This window comes from Pinus tabuliformis, chromosome 9 (assembly GCF_031772625.1).
Source record: "Pinus tabuliformis cultivar Carrire ecotype Pingquan chromosome 9, CPIR1, whole genome shotgun sequence".
In the NCBI taxonomy this organism is placed as follows: Eukaryota; Viridiplantae; Streptophyta; class Pinopsida; order Pinales; family Pinaceae; genus Pinus; species Pinus tabuliformis.
Genome location: NC_142307.1, coordinates 1,743,001,273 through 1,743,028,883, shown reverse-complemented (window position 1 = coordinate 1,743,028,883; position 27,611 = coordinate 1,743,001,273). Strand labels below are relative to the sequence as shown.

The 27,611-nt window shown below is 41.1% G+C and overlaps 1 protein-coding gene across 2 annotated transcripts in view; it reads left to right on the top strand.

Annotated features, from left to right (window-relative positions):
• The window catches only part of LOC149155683 (phototropin-2-like), a 523,795-nt gene that overhangs the window by 342,304 nt on the left and 153,880 nt on the right, over positions 1–27,611 (top strand). For both annotated transcript variants that reach the window (XM_089445926.1, XM_089445925.1), the window contains exon 18: positions 10,900–11,006. In XM_089445926.1, the coding sequence (XP_089302052.1) occupies positions 10,900–11,006 (107 nt within the window). The remainder of the gene's footprint in view (positions 1–10,899; positions 11,007–27,611) is intronic.

The window sequence follows — 27,611 nt, the reverse complement described above, 5'->3', positions numbered from 1 at the left end:
CAAGGCTAGATGACCCAAACTGGGCTCCAACAACACACTCAGTAAGAATTAAGGATGCTTATACCCCAGTCCACTTACCAACGATACAACTTCAGCAAAGCATCATTCTATATAAGAAAAATCATGTGCACAGTGTCAAATTCGCTCTGATCCCTTTATTTGAGAATGATCTTCAATGATTACAATGCAGAACCTGAAACTTGCTCCAGCTGACACGAAAGCAATTAATTTCCTTAATCCAGTGCTAGTACGATGCCTGGAGATCACGCTTCAGCGATACTGGGTTAATTCAGCCTCCTGGACAATATAATTCAGCCACCAATAAAGTCTGCTTCAGCACTTGAGATTGACTGATATACCAATTGGAATGATAACAACTTTCAACCTGCTGCAAATAAGGAATCAGACCTCTGGAAAGATGAATTCGTCCTTGGCAGAGATAAGGTCTGCACATAAAATAAACTCAGCCTCTGATAATAAGAATTCGTCCTCTTTAAAACTGATTTAGAATTCCTGAAAGATACCAAAGATAATTTTGTTCTCCACCCAGAATAACAAGCTTCTGATTTGGATCCTTTTGCTGGAAAATTTGTATTTCTTCTTGAGGAGAAATCGACCATCCAAGCAAAATGAATTTGGCCCTCTTTATTCAGCCTTCAGGTAGCCACATAAAATCATGAAATCAACCTCTCTTCCAATCTTCAATGGACTGAGATAACTCTTCCAAGTTGAGCAAATAGCAGGGGAAATGCCCAACTCGGCCTACAAAATCTACACAATTTCCTGGTGCAAATCGAGCCCTCTTGAAAGACTAACTTGGCCCCTTTATAAATCAATGCCTTCAACTTCAAAATCCATCATCTCTTCAAGTAATCGACATCTGCTTCATATCTAAAAGGATCTGGGATTTCTCGACTATATGCTGGGCGGATGGCACAATAGAAAACCCACTCGGCCTTTGCAACAAAAGACAACAATCATATTTGACTCCATAAAATATTCAGACAGCTTCCAAAACAGCGTCCAAAAACGCATTCAATAACTTATTCAACCATCGCAAAAGAAAGTTTATTGAAACAGCGCATTGAAGACATACGATTTCATATACAATACTGAAGCCTTACAATACTGTAGATTTGTAAAGCCGATTTTACCTTTCCTTCATGGTTTTCTTCAAGTGCAAAAAATCTGATTTCAAAAACCCAAAGACGCGTATTACAGTACCCGATATTTTAGAGGATGTATGGTTTAAGAAAGGCTACAAGCCACCCAAGTTTCAAGAAGACGTGGATATAAATCTGGATGATGTGGATGCCGTTTTCAATGACTCTGAGGACCATCTTGTAACAGAGAAGAAAGAGACACAGCCCGTGTTAATGAATGCATTTGAACTTATCTCCAAGTCACAAGGTCTCAACCTTGGCATTTTGTTTGAGAGCAATATGGGTCTTGTTAAGCGAGAAACAAGGTTCACATCCAAACACCCTGCCAAAGAGATAATATCAAAAATTGAAGAAGCTGCCGGACCTCTTGGATTCAGTGTCCAAAAGAGGAATTATAAGATGAAGCTGCAAGCTGCCACGACTGGAAGAAAGGGGCACTTATCCGTAGCTACAGAGATATTTGAAGTAGCTCCGTCGCTTTTCATGGTTGAGCTTCGTAAAGCCGGAGGTGACACATTGGAATTTCACAAGTTCTACAAGAATCTTTCAAGTGGGATAGAGGGCATTGTCTGGAAGTCTGAAACGATCATGGAGCAGAGGGACTGCGATGGCTGGAGAATGTTCCGCAGCGCACCAAGAATTCCCCTCGAAAGTTTCAAATCAATTCGGATAGCAAGAAGAATTTGCTTGAAAACGTTACCATGCAGATGCGCAGGGAATCAATGTCAGAGCCAGGCAGAGGCAGAGCAGGTGTAGCAGATGCAGGTCAGAGCGCTGGCAGTTAATGCGCAGAGAGACAGAGGACAACAGCAGAAATTAATCAATGCGCTAACGTTCAAGGGCAGAGAATGTCAGGACAGATGTGCAACAGCAGCAACTAATTATATGGAGCAGCGCAGGAGCAATGGACAGAGATGTCAGTCAGGAGTAGCGCGTTAGCAACAAAAACGTACACAGTGACAGAGATAATGAAGACCACATCAGCGCTATTCAAGGCAGCTCAGACACAGAATTATGGGCAGAGGTGCAGGACTGACATGCACATAACAGGCCACAAAAAAACAAGCGGCTCCGATACCATGTTAAACACACATGGACAGCGAAAGAGAATATGAAAGATAAATCATGCAGTACATTTTTTATTAGCAGGAGATGTACATTTATAATACAATGTTGTGACTCTTAGGTTTCAGATCCCAAGGTCTCTTGGACTACTTTTGTCCATTTGACTTCCACACTAACCCATTAGGATTAGGTGTCCAACAATGTGATTGGTTCTTGTGCATGTATTTTTCTCTGGGTAATTGTGTGATAACTGCAATAGAAGTTATTTTACTATTTGTTGAAGGGATTTCATAAATAACTTATTGTGAATAATAAGCAGGTGAAATAAATCAGTTGTTGCAGTAGTAGAATTTTATTTTATAATCCTCACGTGGTATGAGAGCATAGATTCGGCAACAGAAGAGGAAAATTGATTATGGGTCAAGAGCATGATGCAGAGGCATCCACTCAAGGGGACTTGAGTAGATTTTTCCAGGAGAATGCACAAGGGACATAAATTACGATTATTCTATGTTAGCTTCTAGATTGGAAGAAGAAGTCGTTTGCTTAGCAAGCTCTGCCTCCTCGAAGGTTTGGTATATAGATAGTGGAGCTTCCTGGCATATGACAGGAATCCGAGAATGTTTTTCATATTATCAGGAAGAAAGAATGAATTTTCAGATCACCATGGGGAATAAGGCAAAGTGTACTCCAGTAGGAAGAGGTACTATAGCTTTCCAAACTGAAGCAGGAGAGCGGATTCAAGCAACCAATGTGCTGCATGTGCCAAGATTAGGGATGAACTTACTTTCCGTATCTCAACTTCAAAAAACGGCTATGATGTTTTCTTCATTAAGGAGAAAGTATATGTCAAACACCTGAGTTCGAAAAAGAAGGCTCATATTGGAATCATAAGCAACATGTTGTACAGGTTACAACTAGAATCACGAATGGCACTGATAGGCAGTAATGGAGAGAAAGATTTGAATGAACTATGGCACAGGAGGATGGGACACTCACACCATGGGGCTATGAGAATTCTTAGGAAAACAGTATCAAGAGTTCTAGATCTTAGTACTGAATGAGATGATGTATGCAGAGTGTGTGCTCTAGGCAAGTATGCCAAATTAGCGTTTTCCGAAAGTAACAAGAGGGCTAAGAGTGTGATAGGATTGATACACTCAGATATCTGCGGACCGATGTCCACAAAAGCTCTTAGTGGTGCGGAATACTTCGTCGCCTTCATCGATGACCATTCTAGGAAGACTTGGATTTACTTTCTGAAAACCAAGGATGAGGTTTTCACTCGATTCAAAGAGTTCAAGGCTCTATTGGAGAATCTGATAAGAAAGAAGATAAAAGTGTTGTGCTCAGACAATGGTGGAGAGTATGTTGACAACGACTTCACTGATTTTTGCGCTAAGGAAGGCATCAGAAGAGAGTGGACATCTCCCTCCAATCTAGAGCATAATAGAGTAGCAGAAAGGAAAAACAGGGCTATTGTGGAAGCAACTAGGGAAATGCTATATGATTAGGATATGCCTAAATTCCTGTGGGCAGAAGCATGCAGCACAACATTTTATGTCCAGAACATGACTCCTCATAGGGCATTGGGAAAAATCACTCTAGAGAAGGTCTTCACTGGGAAGACACCTGAAGTTAGTAATTTCAAGATATTTGGGAGTTTAGCGTATTGTCCTATACCTGAGGAGAAGAGGAAGAAATTAGATCAAACTGCTGAGAAAGGATATCTTGTGGGATATAGCGAGAATGCTAAGTCATATAGAGTCTACCTTCCAGGGATTAGGAAGGTAGTAGTTCGGCGGGATGTAAAGTTCATGGAGGATAGAGCTTTCAGGAAATCTCGAGAAATTCCTTCCGAGGAGCAATGAAAGACGAGTTGTTGTTCAAACCACTTCAACCAATGGAAATTAGTACCAGAAATTCTCCTAAAGACAAAGCTTCAGAACAGGAGGAATCTCAGTGAGAGGAAGAGCTGATAGATGTGCCTACTACCATTGGAAGAACATGTCGGGAACTTTGACAAATTCTACGGGATGTAGAAGACTTCATTGGTGCACCTAGGAATAGTAAAAAGGAGTGAAGACAGCCAGACAGATACCAGGCATTAGTAGCTCAGGTTGGGGAACCTTCTAGTTTTCAAGAGGCCATTCAACATCAAGTATGGGTGAATGCTATGGCGGAGGAATACAACTCTATAATGGTCAATGATGTCTAGGAAGTGATACCTAGGCCTCAGGACAGATCATTGGTAGGTTCGAGATGGACCTACAAGGTCAAATATGTTGCAGATGGCAATGTGGAGAAATACAAAGCTAGATTTGTGGCAAAGTGGTATGCTTAGAAGGAAGGGATAGACTAGAAAGAAACCTTCGCCCCAGTAGTCAAGTATACTTCTATTAGAATCGTGATATCTCTTGCAACACAGATGGGTGGGAGATTCATCAGATGGATGTCAAGACGACATTCTTTAACGGGGTAATAGAAGAGGAAGTATACATTGAATAGCCAAAAGGTTTTGAGACACATGAGAAGAAATCTCATGTATGCAGATTAAAGAAAGCCTTGTATGGGCTTAAACAGGCACCTAGGGCATGGTACGACCGAATTGATAGCTAATTGCAGAAGATGGGGTTCGTCAAGAGTGACACAGACCCTAATCTCTACTATCTAGTCGTAGAGATTGAACCTTTAATCCTAGTGTTATATGTGGATGATCTCTTCCTGACAGGGTCATCCAGGCTCATCAAAGACTGCAAGAAGAACCTAGCCACAAAATTCAGCATGAAGGATTTGGGACAGATGCATTATTTCTTGCAGTTGGAAGTTTTGCAGCAGAAGGGTGAGATCTTCCTTAGACAAGGGAGATATGCTACAGAAATCTTTAAGAGATTCAGGATGCAAGACTGTAGGCCTATGGCTACTCCAATGATCACCAATTGGAAGAAGATTGATGCATCAGAAGATAAAGACGTTGATCCCACCTTGTACAGGGAACTTATAGGGTCCCTGATGTATCTAGTCAATACCATGTCAGACATTTGTTACGCTGTCAACACCCTCAGTCAGTTCATGGTGGAACCTAAGAGGGCGCACTATGCAGCAGCCAAACATGTTCTCAGGTATATACAAGGAACAGTCGAGCATGGACTATTGTACACTAGAGGCAATGACATCACGCTGAGTGAGCTCACTGACGTAGATTGGGATGGAAGTTCAGTAGATCAAAAAGTACATCTGGGTACTATTTCAACATTGGATCAGGAATGACCTCCTGGTGTCATAGGAAACAGAAATCAGTGGCTCTGAGCTCAGCTGAGGTAGAATATATGGCAGCTAGCACAACTTCGTGCGAAACCATATGGGCTTAGGAAATTGCTTGTGAACCTATTCAGGAGAAGGATGGAAGCGATTAGGATCATATGTGATAATCAGAGTTGCATCAAGCTCTCTGAGAATCTAGTATTTCATGATCGGTCGAAGCACATTGACATCAGGTGTCACTTTGTTAGAGACTATCTCCAATGAGGAGCAATACAATTGAGATACACTCCTATAGGAGAACAGGTGGCAGACATCCTCACCAAGGCTCTAGGAAGAAAAAAGTTTGTTTATTTCAGGGAGAAGATGTGGATGGTAAAGAATCCATTTGAGTAGCAAAAATGGATAAGTGTTAGGAGTTGCAGTGCAGCAGTTAGCAGTGCCAGTGCTCTAGGGAGCATGATGCAGCATGTTGAGAGGGAGTTGCAGTACAGGTGCAGTAGTGGCAGTGGTAGTGTCATGGGCAACAACACAGGAAGTAACAATGCAAGGGATGTGAGGCAGTAGGCCAAGCATCAACACAAGTACCGATGCAGAAGATCAGTGTGATGTTTCTATAGTGAAACATTGCTAGAGCATATTCCTCGCTAAGAGGGAGTGTTGATTTTGGTAGCATCGAATGTGCTCTAGCCTTGAAATTTGGAGGAGAGGCTAAGGCACATGAGATCTCCAAGACCCGAAAATCGTTTTGAGAAATTCCACGCAGATGAAGAGTTATTAAAATAATTAATATTTTTTAATGGGTTCCTAAGTCTAAAATTAAGAAAATAAAAATATTAATGGGTATTAATAAAGATAAGGGTGAGAAGATTCTAAGAGACGAGAATCAAGTCTGTTTTAATCTTAGCTATTGATTAGGGACTTAATCTCAGCCATTGATTCGTCAACAAGAAAAGTATAAGAGAAGACTTGAGGATCATTTGGAAACACACCGACAGATACTCAGTATCTCAAGAAAAATCGATTCTCAAGTAGAGGAGATTGATTTCAGAGGGAGAGTTGCAAGGTGGAGGAAGAGGAGGGCATCAACGGCAGGTAGTGATTGAGGAGGTGACGCGGGGATAGTGGGAGGCAGTGAAGAGAGAGATGTAGTCCAGAGGAGAGATATAGAGCTTATGAAGGCTGACGCAGAGGGACGCAGAGCCACATTGGGCCACACAAAGTGATGCAAGGGTGACGCAGAAGTGGGAGCAGGGTCTCCAAAGTGTCAGAAGGTCTCAAAGGGAAAGTCTGAGGTGTTTTCTTTCAGTTTCTCTGTAAAATCATTCCTTGTAAAAGCAATTGTTGTTGAAGGTTAATAAAGCCCTCATGTACTACACCAGTTTTCCCACGTTCGGTTTTTCCAGGGACAATTGTCCAAAAATAACTATGTTGATGTGATTGGTTCTTGTGCATGTATTTTTCTCTGGGTAATTGTGTGATAACTGCAGTAGAATTTATTTTAATATTTGCTGAAGGGATTTCATAAATAACTTATTGTGAATAATAAGTAGGTGAAATAAATTAGTTGTTGCAGTAGTAGAATTTCAGTTTAGAAATTTTCACATTTGGGTCTCTCTACATTCTTCTAGCAGTACGAAATATGGGCAGCAGTTTCTCCTGGGCAAGAGAATCTTCTGGGGCAGTGCAAAATCTAGGCAACAAAATGTTTTGGGCAGTGTGACGTCTGAGCAGCAGATTCTTCTGGAAGTGCGAAGTTAGGTTTTCTACACTAGGGAAGTCTAAGGTTTGATTTTGGAAGGAAGAAGAGAAAGAAGGAAAGCGAAGGTCTCTTAGGGTTTCCTACTAGCCCTACGACTCAAAGAAAGGCAAGCAAATTCAAGGGAAGAGCAGCTAGAGGGAGATCAAAGTCTCCTAGAGAAGAAGCAACAATTACAGCAATTGATGGGCAGCAAAATTTCATATTTATTGGAAGGTCGAGGAAGACTTGATCTTGGAGGGTATTTGTCTGATTCTAGGTCATGGTATTTGTCAATTGAAAGATTTGAAAGATAAGAAGAGACTTTTGGGTTTTCCCCTCAAGAGGAGGGGTTTTGGCCCTAGCTTGCAGCTTACTGTGTCATTGTTCTTACTGTTTTGGTAGTTGTTTGATGTCTTGCACGTTGGAATAATAAAGATCAAAGATAATAAGTGAAAAGGTAACACAAATAGTTATCAAGTTAAGAATATTAACATATGCATTGCCCTATTGAATTCTCAACAGTTTCATCATGGGTTGAGCAACTTAACTAGGGCCCAAGCCCACCAAAGGATCATGTTGACACTTCTAAGGGATTTGTTGAGAACCATGGGACTCCATCATGTGTAGAGCATCATTTCATGCCATGGGCACCCTCAACACCCTCAACACCTTCTATAGTTTGTTCATTGCCCCACATTACTCACGAGATGATGTAGTTGGACCAGTGTTCCCCGACCGGCTTAGAATGACCATGGCAACTGATCCAAGGCCCACAGGAGGTTTGTCTCACCTTTGAGAGTTGGGAGGGCAGGCATCATCATCAGAGCCCTCATTTGGAGCAATCTACAAGCTTATATTTTATCAGGAGACCCATGAGACCAACATTTGTGCCCCAAACCCACTATGGAGCAATACATGATGACTTACATGGAAAATTAGGGGCCATCCCCTAATTCATCTTTATTGGAGCTCTCTCTCTCATCATGGCACTTAGGGGACTCAACGTGGCCCTTCAACAACCCTATATCATCATGACATCATCAACTCAACTTACATATGGATGGCTAATTCATAGCTTGTGAGAGCTACTTGGTCGGCTTGTGACCAAGACTTGTTTTTAGCACATGATTTTATAATTTTGGGGGCTCATTAGGCTACTTCGATTTAGAGAGACTCATATAAATAGAAGTGAGTCTCGTTTGTGAGAAGTCATCATCTTCACTTGGATTCTTGTCTTGTAAAAGAACCCGCACTTTTTCTTTGGAAGCTATTGGAGTATGTTGGATGCACTATGATATTTGGAGCCAATTTTTTATTTGGTCTTGGAGATACTTCTTGAATATGGATGGATATATTGTACGATTATCTTGTAAGTTATTTTGTTGATGAAATCCTTCTCTTGGAAATGCCTAATGTATGTAATTGTTGCAACTAATGTAAATGCTATTGTGCCCTAATTTGTTGAAGAAATTTTCTGGAAGCTATTGGATTGGCTCTGGCATATATTATTCATGATATAACATGCAATGGATGTTCCTAGTGATGAAATGATATTTTTCTTCATGACACTCCATATTCTAATAGTAGGTAATTGTTGAAAGTTGGTAGCTAGGGCATCAACTTTTGAACTCCTTGAGGACAAATTTGCCCAATCTAATGCATCAATGACTCCATAGCCCAAAGGACTAGGCACTAGTCCAAGGATTTTGATGGTGAAACTCCTCTTTCTCCATATTTTTTCCTAAATTTCGGTCCCCTAAAGGTACAGTGGAAATCTAAGGTTTGCAGCGAAATTTTAGGGAGGTTATTTTTCAGGAATTTGAGGGTCCAAGCATCAATCTCATGGTCTAGGCTACTTATGCTCCAAGTTTGGTGGACATTCGCTTGAGTTTCATCCATAAAATCTCTTGCCCTAGGTGCTACTCTAAGAGGGAAAACCTAGGTCTTTCTCTCTCACCTTGGGGACTTCTTTGAGGGTTGTATGAGCTTAGTATTCCTTGGAGTAAGTCATAAGAAGCTACTTCTCTCGAGCCTTAACCTTGTGAATACATATTACCATCAAGAAACCTCAAAACCCTAGGTCTTGCACCTTCTTTTCTAGGGTTTTTCTTACAGAGCAATTTGCATCTTTGAAGCCTTGTACCTTTAAGGATCCTCTCTTTGAATGAGCTCTAGCTCCACCACCTTGAACCTTCAAACCTTGAATATCTATTATAGGTGATCACAATCATACTGAGACTCCTCCCATCGATGGAAGTCTGTAAAGAGAAAGGGACCTTGGCTGTGGTGACAGTGGGCCATTGTCCCATTGTTGTCACTTAGTCTAGCAGTTGTCACATAGGTTTTCTCCCCTTAGGGCCCTGCTAGATTTTGTGGTAACACTATGCATTTGTGTTTGTGATTTGGCATGGATACACATTTCCGAAGACATGTTCAAGGGAACTCACAACAAGATCAAACCCATAATGTATGGATGATTCAATATTTTGGAGCAAGTTGGTTGTAATTCATTTTGACTGGGCCTTTTGTCTTGTACAACCATTGATTCAGTGATGAATTGTGACCTGTTGAAGCTATTTAAGTAATTAATGTTGGACACTGATAAGTTGAGTTATCAATTGAAACTATGTCACCCAAAAGTGATAAGGATTATATATATAGGCAAGCAATGAATATAGTGATAAAGTTTCTTTGCAGTTTTTCAATCAAAACTGGAGTAAACATGTGTAAATAAATATAGGCATGTTTACTCCAGTTTTGATTGAAAAACTGCAAAGAAACTTTATCACTATATTCATTGCTCGCCAGCCATTACCACCATCTTTGTTACCCTAACACTCTACCATGTTGAAATCTATGTCTAAAACCCACTCAACAATGAAGAGGGAGGAGGGGATCCAATTTCATATTGCAACATTACCCTTAAAGATAATAGGAGAGTAAATGCAGTAGAACCAAATATGATGCCAACAAGGAGTAAAGTAGCCCACACATGTTTGTGAGATCGACCTAGATCCCAATTATATCAAACAAGCCTGTAGCAAAGGAACCACTGCAGGAACAACTCCATTTCCCTAACAGTGCTTAGTAGCCCAAAATGGACCATGCCAATAGTATACCATCCGAAATCTCAAATCCAATCCAGTCAACTTGAACTCGTTTACGAAGACACAGCTTGAGATAGCTTCATGCGACACCTCCTCGACATGCACCTTCCTGGGAGGAAAATATGTTATTTTTGGACCTCATTTTAAATGTAATATAACATTTTTGCTACGTTGTAACAACTGACCATCAGATTTAGAATGAACAATGACGCTGAAAGGCATGTTGAAGATAATGAATGTTCGCTTCTTTTAAAATAAATTTTAACCATTTACATCCTTTGTGTGAACTAAGCTAAGTAAAATATTTTAAGAACAAGGGATCCTCTTTTTATTGTTTTTAACATTGATTGCTCAGCGAAATAAATGTCTTTAGTAAGGTTTTTGAACTTTGTTCGTATCTTTTGGTTCATTTATTTCTATCAAGAAACACGTGTATACATATTCACTCTGGTTTGGTTTTTTTTTAATGATGGCAGGTATTTTAAAATTATGTTTGCATGTTAATATCTTAAATCTGAACTGTTTTTCTAATCCAATACCTCTTTTACCCTGATTTGTCCAGGGATTGTTTACAGAGATCTGAAGCCTGAAAACTTGTTGCTTCAAAGCGACGGGCATTTATTATTGACAGATTTCGACTTATCATATTTGGCATCTTGTAAACCACAGGTATGAGGTCATAAAATACTAAAAATATTATTGGTTTAAAAATTCAAAATAAGTTGTTTCTGGACAGCATCAAAATGTAACCATTGATCTTTTGTGAACTGTTATTATTTTTTTTTGTGAAAATTGCTTCTTATATCACACAATTATAAAAATATATCATGTATCGTTAAGAGCTTCGCTCCCTTTTCCAGCCTGGGCCAAAAGTGCCACCATGTCATTTTTAGGCTCCATTATCAAAGGGCACAGTTTAACTATTAGATGTATTTGATTCTTTTGCTGGACTGTGACAATACAACTTTTGGTAAGATTGTGAATTTTAGTTGTTTAAAATGCATATTTAAATGCATAAATGTATTCAGCATCCTGAAAACCCCCAGGGCACTCAAATTGGGCAGATTACACAGTTGAAATTTAAGATTCCAAGAAATCCATTCTGAATTTTGGGCAAAATTGACTGGAACAAATGCCTAGTAAAGGGCAGAAACGTCTAACAGTTATATTACAGTTTATCAAAGTCCCTGTTATACTTTCTACAACCATGACCTTTAGCAGTTATTTGAGTTGCAAGTTCATTGAAAATCCTATGAAAAAGAAAAGTCAAGTCAGAATTACATCAATTTAATTAGAGAAAATGGAGAATTGTTAGTCTAAGCATAAAGGAGGAGTGGCCACTACAATGCTCTGTTGAATGACCCAGAAGGTCTTCCCTCCAGTGGAGAGGGAGGAGAACAAAGGGGTTAAAACAGTGCTAATTCTTTTCTCCAGGATCAAACAAAACAACACTTTAGAAAATATGCTTCTGTCTTTTTTCTTCCACGTTGAACACAGAAAATATGTGAGTTCTGTCTTGAATAGCACATGCTTGCTGCTCATAGCTAATTTAAAGGCACAAGGTGATCCCCATTTAATATATTCAGTGTAAGTCACCTGTCTCAATATGTGAGTTCTCTCTTGACTATCTCATGCTTGCTGGGTAGAGCTAATTTAGAGCAAGGTGATCTCCATTAATGTCAACTCTTGTAAGTCACCTATCTTGTTAGTTATTCAACTCCTATATTTGACTCACTCTATCAGTGATTGAGGGTCTTTATATGATCCACCCATTTGGTAACATTTCTATATATGATATCCTCTTTGTCCACATCGTCTTTAGGGTTTTATATTGGAATTATAAGAACGAAAAACTGTTGCATATTTTTTCAAAAGAAAATCTTGCTGAATGTGTACAATTGCGCCCAAGTGATTATGTCTATGTTGGTCTGAGTTCTAATTTTTTTCATGTTGTAGGTCATCTTAGTAATCCCATATTGCCTTGTCATTATCAAATTGTTGTTTTGGATACTTATTCATGAATTAAATGCAACACCATTGTTTTTTGCCTTCCCCTATTTAACATTAATTGTAGCCACTTTCCTTGTGAAAAGTGACTTATTTCTTCCTTTGTAAAGGGACTAGTGTCATAGAACCAACCTTAACGAAGTATTTTACCTCGTTTTTATTTGGATATTTTCCTTATAATTATGAATCTATATTTGCATAGATGAACATTCATTTACAATACTTGGGCCCTCGGGCTGTTAAAAGCAAATCTCTCCTGTTAACTGAGGTAGTCACACAGGTAGTTGTCAGTTCAAGATATTTTTATAAATATACTTCTCGAAATTATTAGTGCAGATATTTTTAAAATGTTCTTGTTGGTCCTAAATATCCCTAAAAGTGGTTAGTCATAGATTCTAGAATGTCCTTGATTTATTGTAAAATTTATGCCATGGTGAGAAGGGTGTGCAATGCCCCATGAATTTCCAATTGGTTTCTTTCATGTCTCTGCTTGTGAGTTTTAACATGGTATCATAGCAGGCTTAAGACTCTTCGCAGAGTCGAGAGTACATTGTGAAGAAGGAGAATCGAGTAGTAAAAATATGGTTTCTGCCGTGAACCTAGAGTCACCGCTGTAAGCTGTCACTACTGTGAATTCAGCTCACTGTCTGCCAGCCACGACCGCGAGTTGCTCAACCACCCTCCTCATATCGCCACTGTCTACAGCAAGGTCACAAATTTAAAGGTTTTGAGAGTTGTCTAGTGAAGGGTGTTTTTTCCACTATTGTGAGTCGCTGCCACCTTAAGCCTAAGTCACAACCACCACCGTGAGTATTGAGAAGCCCTAGCCACCATTGGCCATTGCGTGACACTGCTGTGAATTTCCATCTAAGTGAAAACCACCAATCTGCACCAACGAAAAGAGCAAAAGATACTGTATAAGGGGAGGTCAAAGATCTTTAAAAACAAGGAATAATTTGCATTGATTTTTGGTATTTATATAAAGCATGTCTTTGAATTGTTAGTATTAACATAAAAGGTACATCCACCTTAAAAATAATTCATTTGGAGGAAAATATTTGTGAAAGTTAAACCCTTTTAAAAGTATTTGGAGCAACCATTCCATTTGCACTTTCTGGATCTGTTACCCACCAAAATGGGTAATGCCATAGGAGAAAACCTTTCTCCTATCTTAGCCAGCCAACCAACCAACAGCCCTACACACTAGCTCATTGAAGATGATATCCCATTTTCCTCTCACCATTTGGCATTCCTCTTGGATGAAGGTGGGCTACCACACAACAAGTATTTTGATCATTTTTGCAGTCGAATGTGTTGTTGCACAAACTAGCAGGCCTTGTAAAGAAGCAAGAGCTAGAGAGCACAAAAACACCTTGGGACAGAGGCCCACTATCACCACAACCTAAGCCCCCTACTCTTCTCAGATTTTCATTGATGAGAGGAGTCCCATTATGACTCACTTGTGATAGATATGTATCTATAGTATGTTTGAAGTGAGGGAAGGTGGCTCATTCAATGGAAAAGTTCAACAAATGTGCAAACTTTGGGAGAATCTAATAAGACTTTCAATGAAAAACCCCTTTGAGAGATAGCTACACAAAACCTAGGGTTGATATATATGATGAGATATGAGATGATCAAAGGTCAAGGTAGACAAGAGAAAAGGCAATGTAAGATCTACCCGAATGAGTACTAAAGCAAATGCCTTCAAAGAATCCCCAAGTTGAAGGATTAGCTTCTAGGGTTCCCTCTTGAAATGACGGCTATGGCATCAAATTTCTGGAGATTCCACCATTTGAAATCCACGAAAACTTGAATATCACTAGAGGAGAAACTAAGGAAGAGTTCTATCGAAGTGAAATACAAAACACCTTCCTCTAATAGATTTCACACCAAACCCTAGAGAGGCCTCCTTATCCTTAAAGGGACGAGTAAAAGAGGTGAAAAGAGAGATGATTTTTCAAGTTAAAGGTGATCGCCAAGGATTTAAGACTAGTGCCTATGAATTAGGAGAATTGGAGTCAAAGATGATCATAATATGGAAGCTCACTATTCAAGGAGACCTAGAACGAGCTTCACTACACTTAATGAAGAAAATATACAACACTTCTAGATATTTATACTTCGATGGCAATTGTTAATGGAGTTTCAAGGATACATATGCAACAAATCCTCTAGGAAAATTCATTCATTCATCATCTATGAGTAACACATGCAATTAGGGCACATTTATAACCATGAGACAATATTCCATCCATTAGAATCAAATCATAAATATAGCATTAAATAGCACCTACAGGACAATGAAGAACATATCCATCACAGTGCCAAAAAGAAGCTCCAAGAGAGAGATAATTTATCCAAACATCAAAATTCATCCAAATTCATCCTCAAATTATAGGTCTAGAATTCTCAAGAGAGATATCGAAAATCCAAGTGATGATGAGAGGAAGAGGCTAGCTCTCTCCTATTTATACAAGTGTTAGGAGTTGAAATTATGAAAGACAAAGCACCTCTAATGCCTAAAATGTCAAGTAACCCACCCATGGTTACAAGCCAACCATGATAGCTCCAAAATAAAATCGAATTACCCTCTCAATCCCACGCAAGGTTGACATCATGCATGCATTGAGGCATAGAGGTGCAACGTTGAGGCCACATTTGCTAAAAATGAGAGAGAAGGCCTCAAAAATCATGAAGAAGAAGGGATGCCCTCCATATGCTGCAAAACATCTCCAAACCCCTATTTGGGCTTTCTAGGCTCCAAATGGGTCTCATGGGTCTCCAAGTGGCTCAAGATCAATTCAATGCTCCATCAATGAGGATTAGAAGATGACACATGCCCTCCCATGTCCCCCTAGGAAAGACATAACCTCCATTGGGCCCTGAATCAGCTGCCAAATGTCAGGTGCAATGTGTAGTTGGCTGGGACAACGTGGTCCAAGTGCATCATCATCTTTGAATAACTGGGGCACGAGCAAGAAAATAGTGGTGCTAAAGAAGCCCATGGTGTGGCAATCAATGCTCTGCATGGATAGAGGCCCATGGCTCTCAACCCTCACCCTACAAATGCCAACGTGATCCTCTTGAGGGCTTGGATCCCTTATAGGAGGCCAAGTCCAAGATGAAAACCCGCCTGCATTTGAAAATTTCATCTATCACAACAACCGGAAATTCTTTTTCTAATTGTTAATTTATTTAACAATTTATTTGTTGTCTATTACGTCAAATATCAAATAACTCACTCTGTGATTTTCACTAATAAACTGTGGAAAAAAATAGTGTCGGAAACTAAGAAAATCTAGCACACACTAAAAATATGACAGTTATTTTTGGACAAAAGTCCTCGGAAAACCCAACTTGGGAAAATTGGTGCAGTACCTAAGGGTTTTATTATTATGCAGCAGTGAAATTATGAGTACAATCTAGATGCACAAACTGGCAATCCACTATAGGATAAACTGGCCAAAAAAATTAGTGAGACAAATTTTCTCTCACCCGACACTGATCTAGCTCTGAAACTGGCTCTGAATGGAATCCACGAAACCCCTATGTCAGCCTTTGCATCAAATTTGTGCAGGCACTAAGATGCTCTGCTTGGAATTGCCACTGATCAAGTTGTCTGCCCAATCTAGCCTCTGAGAATGACTCACTGGCATCTTGCGGAAATCTTGCCAACCTTGAGCAATTGAATTGACCCTCTGCGTCACCAAATTGAACTTTGCCTCTAAAGCTTTTGCGCAGCCTCACTGAGGAAACTCGACCCCTCTTATAGTTGACTCTCCAGATCTAGAAAACTTCCTCTGGACTCATTGTCTCTGCTTCGATCTCTGGCTCTCCGGCAACTGTTGCTGCTCTCTGGAAATTGATTTTCCGAGGAAAGCAAGCTACTCAAGTGTCTCTGGTGTATTCTCCAAGTTCCCATTCGACTTCTTATAATCCGTTGTTGGAGCTCCAATGGCCAACATTAAACCTTAATCAAGGGCTAGGATCATAATGGAGTCGATTCGTGTGAGTTTTGTAACTGCTCAGACTAGCAAAGGACCTAAGGGGAATCCCTAAAGGGAAAATGCTAGGCCAAGGGCAACAAATGGAGCCTTAGCCCACTGTCACCTCAACTAAGGCTCCCCTCTATTTACGGACTTTCACTGATGGGAGGAGACCCGACATGTATGGAGTCATCAACGAATGATAAATCAATGAATATGAGTGACCCAGACCCTTTCCAAGAAGGTTTTGAAAGATGGAGCTTGCTTGCTTTCTAAGCAAGTTACTATGCTCTTCTAGGGAAAGGAAGAGGATTTTGGGGGTCAGGTGTATGAGAATAGGCTTTGAAAGGAGTTCCACACACCCTAAATCCTTGTTAAAATTGGTATCTCGGATGGTTCTTGGAGAATGGTCCTTTGAAGGAGTGGGACCACCCAGAGCCAAGTGGACCCAATCTAGGGTATGAGGAAGGTATGAAATAATGAATGATTTTCTTACCCTAGACAAGGTGGGAAGGATCAAAGAAGTAATTACACTCAATGATGTTGTTTTGACCCTGGGAAGTGCTAGCCTTGGGGATGGCAGGGCAAGATTTGATCCTGGAGGTAGGGCTTGGCTTTTCTTCCAATTCCACCGTTGGAATGTCTTCAAATTTGGAGGAGGGTTAGAGGAAAGGCCATGTCAGGAGATACTAGGAGATCAATTTTTTCAGTGGCTAACTTGCCAGGAAATTGATGCCCTAGGCACCTCAATGTGGCTAGACTTGGGAGAAGATGAAAGAATAGGAGTTTTCATGACCACCTTGTGAAAATTCCTAGATCTAACAATCTCAGGAATCCTACTAGAACCAACTAAATCTACTTCACCTAGATCGTAAATTACATTACAAACTTATTTCAGATTTCTTCTTGAAATATTGAAGTAAATTACTGAAGCAGCCTACACCAAATTAAATATGATTATGAAACATAGAAACTGAGCAAGGAAATACAAACACATAGGACACCATTATTTTTGGACAAATGTCCCCGAAAAAACCCAACTTGGGAAAACCGGTGCAGCAGTGAGGGTTTTATTTTATTATGCAGTAGTGAAATCTGATTACATCTATGGATGCCCAACTGGCAATCCAAACAACAAGAAAATTTGGCATAGATATTCCCTAAGAAACCTCGGCACTCATGTTGCCTGCATTCACGTTCCTGCACTGGCACGTTCTTGCACTCGCGCCTTCCTACACTCGCGAGTTCCTGCACTCGGAATAACTCAACCTCTTGCTACTGCCTCTCCAGATCTGGAAATATTCCTCCAGATCACTATCCCTGCCCCTCTACTGCAAAATATCTCTTCGATCAGAATTTCCTCCTGAGAACTTCTCACTTCAGAAATTCGATCTCTTGGTCTCTTAGTGTATTTTCCAAAATGACCCTCAAGCCCCTTCTTATATCTTCCTGTTGGACAACCAACAGTCTAGATTAACTCCTAATCAAAGGCTTAGATCATTTTGACTTGATCTCCATTTTTATCTAGAAGATTCACCCACAATTAGATTAATACGCTTTAATATTTTAATTTTCTAAGTTTAGACTTAGGAACTCCATTAAAAATATAAATAATTTTAATATAATCGTCTCTTGGTGGAATTTCCCAAAACGGTTTCTGGGTTCTTTGGAATGCATGTGCGCAAGCCTCCCTGCAAAGTTTGAGGCTTAGAGCACATCCGATGCTACCCCAAATCAACACTCCCTCTTAGCGAATTTAGAAATATACGTTGTTGCATACTGCTCTGAATTTGAAGCATTGTCCTCTGCACTGTTGATGTTTGAGATGATGTCCACCAATGACTGCACTGTTGTTGCTATTGTACTACTACCTTTAACACTGCAACTTCCAATTCTACATCTGTACTACAACTCCCTCTCAAATGTTGCATATGCTATGCTGCTAGCACTGCATCCATACTACAACTCAGTTGCTGAGAGAAGCAACTGAAAACTCGCAAAACTAGATAAGTATCCCGTGGATACACCTTGGTGTTGAAAGTCTGATTGCTGCTAGACCCACGCTGTCTTCTGAAGCCACTACATTGCTGAAGCTCTGCATTGTGCCTCCATGCACTGTTGCCTCTGCTCTGTGCTGCTCACGTTCTAGCGCTACTGTAAAGTTTTGTAGATGTTCTATGCTAAGAGCAATTTCACTTTTCTCACAGCAATCATACAAGTAGATAAGCAAAATGCAGATAGAACATATAAGCAGATCTTACAGAAGACAAATCAGAAACAAGAAAAATGTATGTGTTTGTTTCGGCGGTCAACAGGATGCTTCAACCAGCAAAGTCTCCTTTGGTCAGCCAGCCCAGCATGTGTCACAACAACCCTCCAACCAGTAGATGAGTCAACCCAAGTCAGTTCTACAAAAGTCAACGCTGTCCTGAAAAGTCAACGCAGGGGCAGCAAGCTAAAAGTCAACGCAGCAGCAAAACGGTCAACCCTTTGACCTCGATTTTTGTGCCAGGTAGTATGGCCTTCAAAAATCGAACCTCTCACAATTTTTCAGCTTGTTTGGACCAAGCGTTGACCAAAGTCAACGCTGGTCAAACTTCTACGAAACCCTAGCAGCAGAAACCCTAGCAGCAGAAAAATCCTCTTCGTCCTTCCCACGTGTGGCTGAAATTCGTCCTCCAGGTAGCTCGTACTTTTTTTGATGAGAGAGGAAGATGTGAGTTGTGTTGTGATCTAATTCTCTCCAACTTTTCCTGTATATATATATATCCATCAATGAGGGTGTGTGACACATCTGTTGGGCATGTGAGCCTACATTACAAAACTGGCTGACCTTTGCACATATAATTTATTAAGAATAATAAATTCAAAATATAAGTTCTGCTCATCGGATTAAGACTATTTTTATATGGATTTTACACCTCTCAGAAAGAGGAATCCAACAAAAATATTAGCCTCTTAATCTGAGCATCAGAACATGGAGTTTGGACCTAGTTGTCCAAATTTAACACTCCCTTTCAACTAGGGAGAACTCCATCTATTAGTGCAATTAACATCGTGAGTCATCCCGCCGAAACTTGCTTTGCTGGCTTCTTTATTTCAGAACAGAAGTGGGTCAGTCACAAAGACATCATTCCCCGACTGACATAATCAGTCCAGAGGTCCCAGACCTCACAAATCTTGATCCCAGATCAAGTGGTTGGACCATGCCATCCTAGATAGAGAGTACGGCAATCTCTGATGCGTCCATCAGTCTTTGCTAATAGTCTCTAGCTTTTCCACACCTCATTGGCCAAATGAGAGGTACTTCCCATGAGCCCTGAACTCAATGGGTAGGATGCATACGGGGCACAGATTAAATGAGTGGCGAACCAGCTCAATAATCACAAGGGTGGGGCAGAAGCATTATGAGTGCTTATAGCTCCGAGAAACTATCCCCAAAGCCCCCCAGAGCTCCCAGAGCTCATCGTCCAACAGGACCCACATCATAGGGTCTTTCCACGACACCAAGACTCTCACGGAAGGTTAGGAACTTGACCTTCCCCAGGGGCTTAGTGAGAATATCCGCGACCTGCTCATCAGTTCCTATATGATCGAGCCTTACGGCGCCTCGCTGTACCATATCCCGGATAAAGTGGTACCTGATATCAATATGCTTGGATCGGTCGTAGAACACAGGATTCTCAGTCATACGAATCCCACTCTGATTATCACAGAGTATTACAGTGGTATCTAGCACATGTTGGAACAGCTCACTAAAGAGCTTCCTCAACCAAACTGCTTCACAACAGGCCATACTAGCAGCAATGTATTCTGCCTCCGCGGTGCTCAAAGCCACCGACTTCTGCTTCCTGCTCATCCATGAGATCGAAGCAGAACCAAGATTGAAACAGCATCCAGATGTGCTCTTACGATCCACCACACTGCCAGCCCAATCGGCATCAGTATATCCCCGGAGTATCACACTCCCGGCAGTGTATCTCAGCCCATGGTTTATCGTGCCCCGAAGATATCTCAAAAGATTCTTGGCACCAACCCAGTGAAAATGATGAGGCTCAACCATCTGTTGACTCAAAGTATTCACTGCAAAACATATGTCCGGATGTGTGTTCACTAAGAACATCAAAGCTCCTATGAGTTGACGATACTCAGTAGGATTGGCCAAGATAGGCCCTGCAGCGCTGCCACTCAACTTCTTAAAGTTGAGTTCCATTGGTGTCGACACGGACTTACAGTCCTGTTGGAAATAATACTGAGAGGGGGGGGTGAATCAGTATTATCAGATCAATAAAACTTTTTCAATTTCATACTCAGAAACATATACGCTACTTCAGTTAAGTGAACCCGCGTGTACACGCTACTGTGTCTAATGAAACTAGCGTATATCCAGAGATCTTATGATTCAATTAGCTTATCTTCAGTAAATGCATCTGAACATTATTAACCATATTAACAGTAAACAGGTACAGTATAACAGAACAGATCATCACACAAAAGCCACACACATGAACACAAAGATATAAGGTGGAAACCCAATGTGAGTGAAAACCACCTGCTGCAAGTCATCTCAATCTTCTTCTTAATAAGAAAATCCTTTTACAATATTTGTACTGGTGCAGTCTTATACCAGTACGGGAGCTACAACCCCCTTTGCTCTTGTACTAGCCGATCCATTTACTAGTACACAGGCTGCTACCTGCTACAATGCTCCAAAGATCTTCCTTAGCTTTTGTACTAGCTTAGATACTAGTACGTAGGTGCTTGCCTACAGTCTTCTCTCCTCCAGGTACCACGTTTCATCAATTTTCAGACTGGATACACTGAAGCACAACACATAATCTGAAAGGCCACATTTCATCCAATTTTCATACTGGACCCATAACTATCATTGAAGCTCAAAACAATCATCAAACTCTGAATCACTGAAACCCTATTACCAGAACACAGAGCAGACACAGAACTCTGTAATAACCATCAGACCCATCTGCAACTTCAAGTATCAAGCTTTACAATGTATACGCTACTTCGATGAATCAAACCCGCGTGTATACGCGCTTTTTCCAAAGACAACCCGCGTACAGATCTAAAAATAATTTCTCATAACTTGCAGCTGTACCAGACATCAATCATACTCATAATACTTATAGAACAATACATGCGTCAGTATGTAGATCTAGAATAAGCATCATAAAGATAGTTCATTTCAAACCATTTGATCCCGATCTCTCCTTAGATCAACCGATGAGATCTCTCCTTAGCTCAGATCATGCAATACATCATCAACCAATAACCTGCATACTGGATCTAATACTTCATCAGATATTCAAGACATTTCAGATACATTTTCCTAATGATCTTCTTCTCCTTATATAGCCTTAGGCCTTGTTTAATACCAAGAGCCAAAACCATAGAAATCCAATACCATCAACTTCAAAACTAGGGATCAACACGTCCGTCGAGACACCAAGGTCCAAAACCATAGGCACAACTTCCAAGGAATAACCACCGTGGACCAAAGATAAGTTTTCCACATACACGCGCTTTTACTGAAGCCAACCTACGTGTACACGCGATTTGGTATATAGCGAACCTGCGTATACGCGACTTGGTATATAGTGAACCTGCTTGTATACGCGACTTGGGCTTAATGAACCTGCGTGTATATATTTTTCTTCATACTTGTAGACTGATCATCAATTCCTTGCTGCTATCCTTCTGCACTATGATTCGTCATCAGTGTGATTTGCCATCAAGGACAACACTTGTCTCATAATGCCAACAAGTCCACCATCCCAAATCTTTCCAGAAGCTTCACAATATACTTTCCTTGAGAAAGGAAAATCTCTCCAGGTCTCTGCCAGACCTCCAGGCCTAGGAAATAGTGCATCAGTCCTAGGTCTTTCATCTCGAACTCAGCAGCAAGCTCCCTCTTACATTGATGAATGAGAGGGTCATCACCTGTCAGGAAGAGGTCGTCCACATACAGCACTAGAATGAGAGGCTTTCCTTCCTCAACCTTAAAGTAAAGGTTTGGATCAGCATTGCTTCGAGTGAAGCCCAGCTTCATCAAGTAACTATCCATCCTCTCATACCAAGCTCTGGGTGCTTGCTTTAACCCATAGAGGGCTTTCTTCAACCTGCAGACATAAGTGTCTCGATCTTGAACTTCAAATCCTAGAGGTTGTTCTACATACACCTCTTCCTTTATTGCACCATGCAGAAAAGCGGTCTTGACATCCATCTGATGAAGACTCCATCCTTGCGTAGCAGCAAGGGCTATGATGGATCGGATGGTGGTATATCGAGCCACAGGTGCAAATATATCGTCATAGTCAATTCCTTCCTTTTGAGAGAAGCCACGGGCAACAAATCTTGCCTTAAACTTTTCAGCACTCCCATCAGATCCATGTTTAATCTTGTAGAGCCATTTAGTGGTGACAACAGATTTGTCCTTCGGTCTCGGGACCACATCCCAGACATCATTCTTCATAATAGCCTCATATTCTTCATGCATAGCATCCTTCCAGACTTGATGCTTGATGGCTTCTTCAAAAGATCCAGGTTCAGATTGTATAATAGTACTCATGGCAGCTAGATACCCTTGGTATCTACACAGCTTCTTGCTTTCTCGGAATGTTCCCCTTGGGGCAACATGACCCTCAGCATCTTCGAGGGTGTCCCTGAGCCATGATGGCCTGTTTCCTAGAGAAGGGAAAGGATCAATAGGGTCCATTGGCCCTTCAACATCAGGCATAGTCTCATCCCGGGGTTCTTCCAGATTTCCAGGTCTTTTTTCATGGTTTTCTTCAGATCTAGGAAGATCTACTACTTTCTTCAGGGAAGCATCTTCGTCAAAAGTGACATCATGGCTTATCTCTACTTCCCTTTGACCAGGTACATAGACTCTATATGCCTTAGAAGTCTCACTGTAGCCCACAAACATTCCTTTCTTCCCAGTAGCATCTAGCTTACTTCTCTTTTCTTTCGGCACATGAAAATAGACAGGACATCCAAAAATTCTAAAATGTGAGACATCAGGTTTCTTACCAGAGAAAACCTCTTCGGAAGTTTTGGAGTCCAAAGCGGAATGAGGGCATCGGTTTTGAATGTACACAGCAGTATTTGCAGCTTCTCCCCACAGAAACTTTGGAAGACCTGGTCACATAGCATGGCACGGGCAGCTTCCACAATAGTCCTATTCTTGCGTTCAACAACACGATTCTACTCAGGAGTATATGCAGTGGTAGTCTCCCTCTTAATGCCAGCTTCTCTGCAAAAGTCTTTGAACTCATTTGACTCATATTCAGTGCCATTGTCAGTCCTCAAAATCTTGATCTTCTTTCCGGGCATATTTTCCACCAAGGCTTTGAAGGTACGGAACCACATGAAAGCCTCATCCTTCTTCTTCAAGAAGTATATCCAGGTTTTGCGAGAGAAGTCATCAGTAAATGTCATATAGTAAGAACATCCCCCCAGGGATGTTACAGGCAACATACCGGAAAGATCAGAATGGACCAGTTGCAATATCTCAGATGTCTTTGTGACACTTGAGGGGAAAGGTCCCCTTGTATGTTTTCCTTCAGCACAGCCCTTACATACACCTTTATGATTATTTCGAAAATCAGGCATCCCTGTCACCACCTTCCTTGCTTCGGGAAGAGCCTTGTAATGAAGGTGTCCAAATCTTCGGTGCCATAGTTCGGTTTGACGGATAGTATCACAAGTCATAGCTCCCAACGGACTCCCTCCAACCTGGTAGAGTGTACCAACTCTAAAACCAATTGAGATAGCTTCCTTGAAGCTCTTCTTCCACATGAGTACCTTTCCATCAGAGAAAGTTACATTGAATCCTTTGTCTTCCATGGCAGATACAGACACAAGGTTCTTCTTCAATTTGGGTACATAGAGTACATCTTGTAGATGGAGGACTTGTCCTTGAGACAAGTGGAGGGTCACAGTCCCGGTCCCTTTCACAGGATAAGTGGCATTATCCCCAAGGATAATTTCTAGATTAGTATCCCTTTCAACCATGTCAGAAAGTGCTTCCTTGAATCCGGTGATGTGTCTTGAGGCACCACTATCGATTAGCCAGACATCCATAGTGTCGGGCGGAGATGCAGCTGAGAGAGCAGATATTAGAATATACTCATTTCTTTTATCAACAACATTAGACTCCTCATACCTGGTATTTCTGGTCCTTTTAGAAGGTGGATGGTTTCCTTCAAAGTGAGCCTTCCTCTTTCCTTTGGATTTGTCATTTCTTTGATTCCCATTCCTTCGGTTGTTGTTGTTGTCGTCACTATCGGGAGAATTCTTCTGGAAGGGGCATTCTCTAGCATAGTGTCCAGTCCTATGGCAGGTGAAACATTTACCCTTCTTCTTTTGAGTCTTAGTCCTTCCTTTGTCCTTGGAACCACCAGAGTTCTTCTTTCGGGAATGAGCAACATAGGCAGCATTTCTTTCATTATCAAATTCCTTCATCCTTGTTTCTTCTTGCATACATCTAGACAGAAGCTCATCAAAGTTAGGGATGGTATTATTGTTGAGAATGGTAGTTGTGAATACTTGCCATTCATATGGAAGTCCTCCAAGTGCGGTGAGAATCATCTCACGATCAGCTATTGTCTCCCCAATAGCTAGCAGATTGTTCCTGGTTTCGGTCAACTTCATAAAGAAAGTTTGAATAGACTCGTCTCGGCCCTTCTTCATATTCTTCAACTTGTTCTTGAGGAATAGCACTTGGTTCACATTGTTTACTCGGAACATAAGTATCAGTTTTTCATACATCTCCTTGGATGTGCCTAGTTCAGATATATAGGCAACCAGACTCTTATTTATGGATTCCCTGATCAACAGTTTTGCTCTGATTTCTCCCTTCTTATACTTGTGTTTAACAGCAGCAGAGGCATTTTATGGAGGTTCTTGAATCTTCCCTGTCACATGATCTAAGAGATCATGATATTCTAATTTGAGATCTAATAACATCTTCCAGGCATGGAAGTCATCACTTCCAGTCAGCTTGTCATTCTCCCTGAATTCAAGCTTAGAGGAATCCATTTCCTTCGATGATGATTGCTATAGATAGAGTTTGTCTTCACCTCAGCTCTGATACCATGTAAAGTTTTGTAGATGTTCTATGCTACGAGCAATTTCACTTTTCTCACAGCAATCATACAAGTAGATAAGCAAAATGCAGATAGAACATATAAGCAGATCTTACAGAAGACAAATCAGAAACAAGAAAAATGTATGTGTTTGTTTCGGCGGTCAACAGGATGCTTCAACCAGCAAAGTCTCCTTTGGTCAGCCAGCCCAGCATGTGTCACAACAACCCTCCAACCAGTAGATGAGTCAACCCAAGTCAGTTCTACAAAAGTCAACGCTGTCCTGAAAAGTCAACGCAGGGGCAGCAAGCTAAAAGTCAACGCAGCAGCAAAATGGTCAACCCTTTGACCTCGATTTTTGTGCCAGGTAGTATGGCCTTCAAAAATCGAACCTCTCACAATTTTTCAGCTTGTTTGGACCAAGCGTTGACCAACGTCAACGCTGGTCAAACTTCTGCGAAACCCTAGCAGCAGAAAAATCCTCTTCGTCCTTCCCACGTGTGGCTGAAATTCGTCCTCCAGGTAGCTCGTACTTTTTTTGATGAGAGAGGAAGATGTGAGTTGTGTTGTGATCTAATTCTCTCCAACTTTTCCTGTATATATATATATCCATCAATGAGGGTGTGTGACACATCTGTTGGGCATGTGAGCCTACATTACAAAACTGGCTGACCTTTGCACATATAATTTATTAAGAATAATAAACTCAAAATATAAGTTCTGCTCATCGGATTAAGACTATTTTTATATGGATTTTACACCTCTCAGAAAGAGGAATCCAACAAAAATATTAGCCTCTTAATCTGAGCATCAGAACATGGAGTTTGGACCTAGTTGTCCAAATTTAACAGCTACTAACTACTGCGTCTATCGAATCAACACTCCATGGCACCAACTGAGAATTCCCCCATCTCGCTACTACTAATCATGGGCTCCCGTAGCAAGGTGATGATCCAAGAGGTGGGCTCCTCAAGGATCCTACCCATTTGTAGCTCTATCGAACTCAATTCTAAATCAGCCCACCTCCCTCCTAGAGGTATCTTGGCTGTCATGGAGAACTCGTCCTCTTGTTCGATTTTTGTAGCTGCAACCTTAGGATCAGACTTCTCATCCTTGTCCTTTTTCTTCAAAGGACACAGGGATGCATAGTGGCCCATCTCGCCACATCTGAAACACTTCACCTTGGAGATGTCCTTCTTTCCTCTATGTTGCCCCCGCTACCCCTTCAATGGAAGAGCTACGTTGTCCTCCTCCTCTACTTTGGGCTTTGATCCACTGCTGTTGCTACTTCCCTCAAGTTTGACCTTGACCAAGTCTCTCCTCAACTCTGCTTGTTTTAGAGCTGCCCACATCTCATCCCAATTTGGCAATGCTGCTCTGCCCAAGATACTCTGGACAAAGTCTTTCCATTCATTCGAGACAGAATTTAGAGCCAATCTCACTAACTTTGAGTCCTGAGGTGTATGCCCCGCAGCCGAAAAATCATCACGGGTCTCCTTCAGCTTTGTGAGTAATCGATCCACACAGGCTCCCTTTTGCATCTGCGCAGATCTCAACTTTTGTTCCAAGTACATCTTCCGCTGCTTAGAAGATCCCTGATACAATGTGGCCAAAGCATCCCACATCTCCTTAGGAGTTGCTCTGCTAACAACGTGGCACACCACATGATCCTTTACTCCATCCAGGATTATCCTCTTGGCCTTTGCCATTTCAACTCTGTACTTATTCAGTGGATCTGCATCCGCAGGGAAAGCTACCACATTATCAACATACATCTTGAGGGCATGCTCATCTAGAAGGAAGGACATTCTAGCCTTCCAAATGACGTAGTTGGAAGTTCTGTCCAACCTATCTTGATCCCGAAGCCACTGGTTGCCATATCCTTTGAAAATTGTCGAACAACTCCCTCTTTCTCCTTACTATGTAGCTTTTAGGCTGGCTTACTCACTCCCTGATGGAGCTGGTAAGTCTGTTTCTCCACTGCTGCTTAGCAAATGAGAAATACTGATTTCCTCATCAAGAAATCACTGAGGAAGTATTCCCTCACTATGCGATCTGTTTCCTTCTTCCGATGGCTTTTCTGCCCAACGCACAGCTTGCAGAAAACGACGTCCCTCTAGCTCTGTACTAATGCTCTGCGTCGTTCCCTCTGCCTTTGCAAATTCTTGATCCAA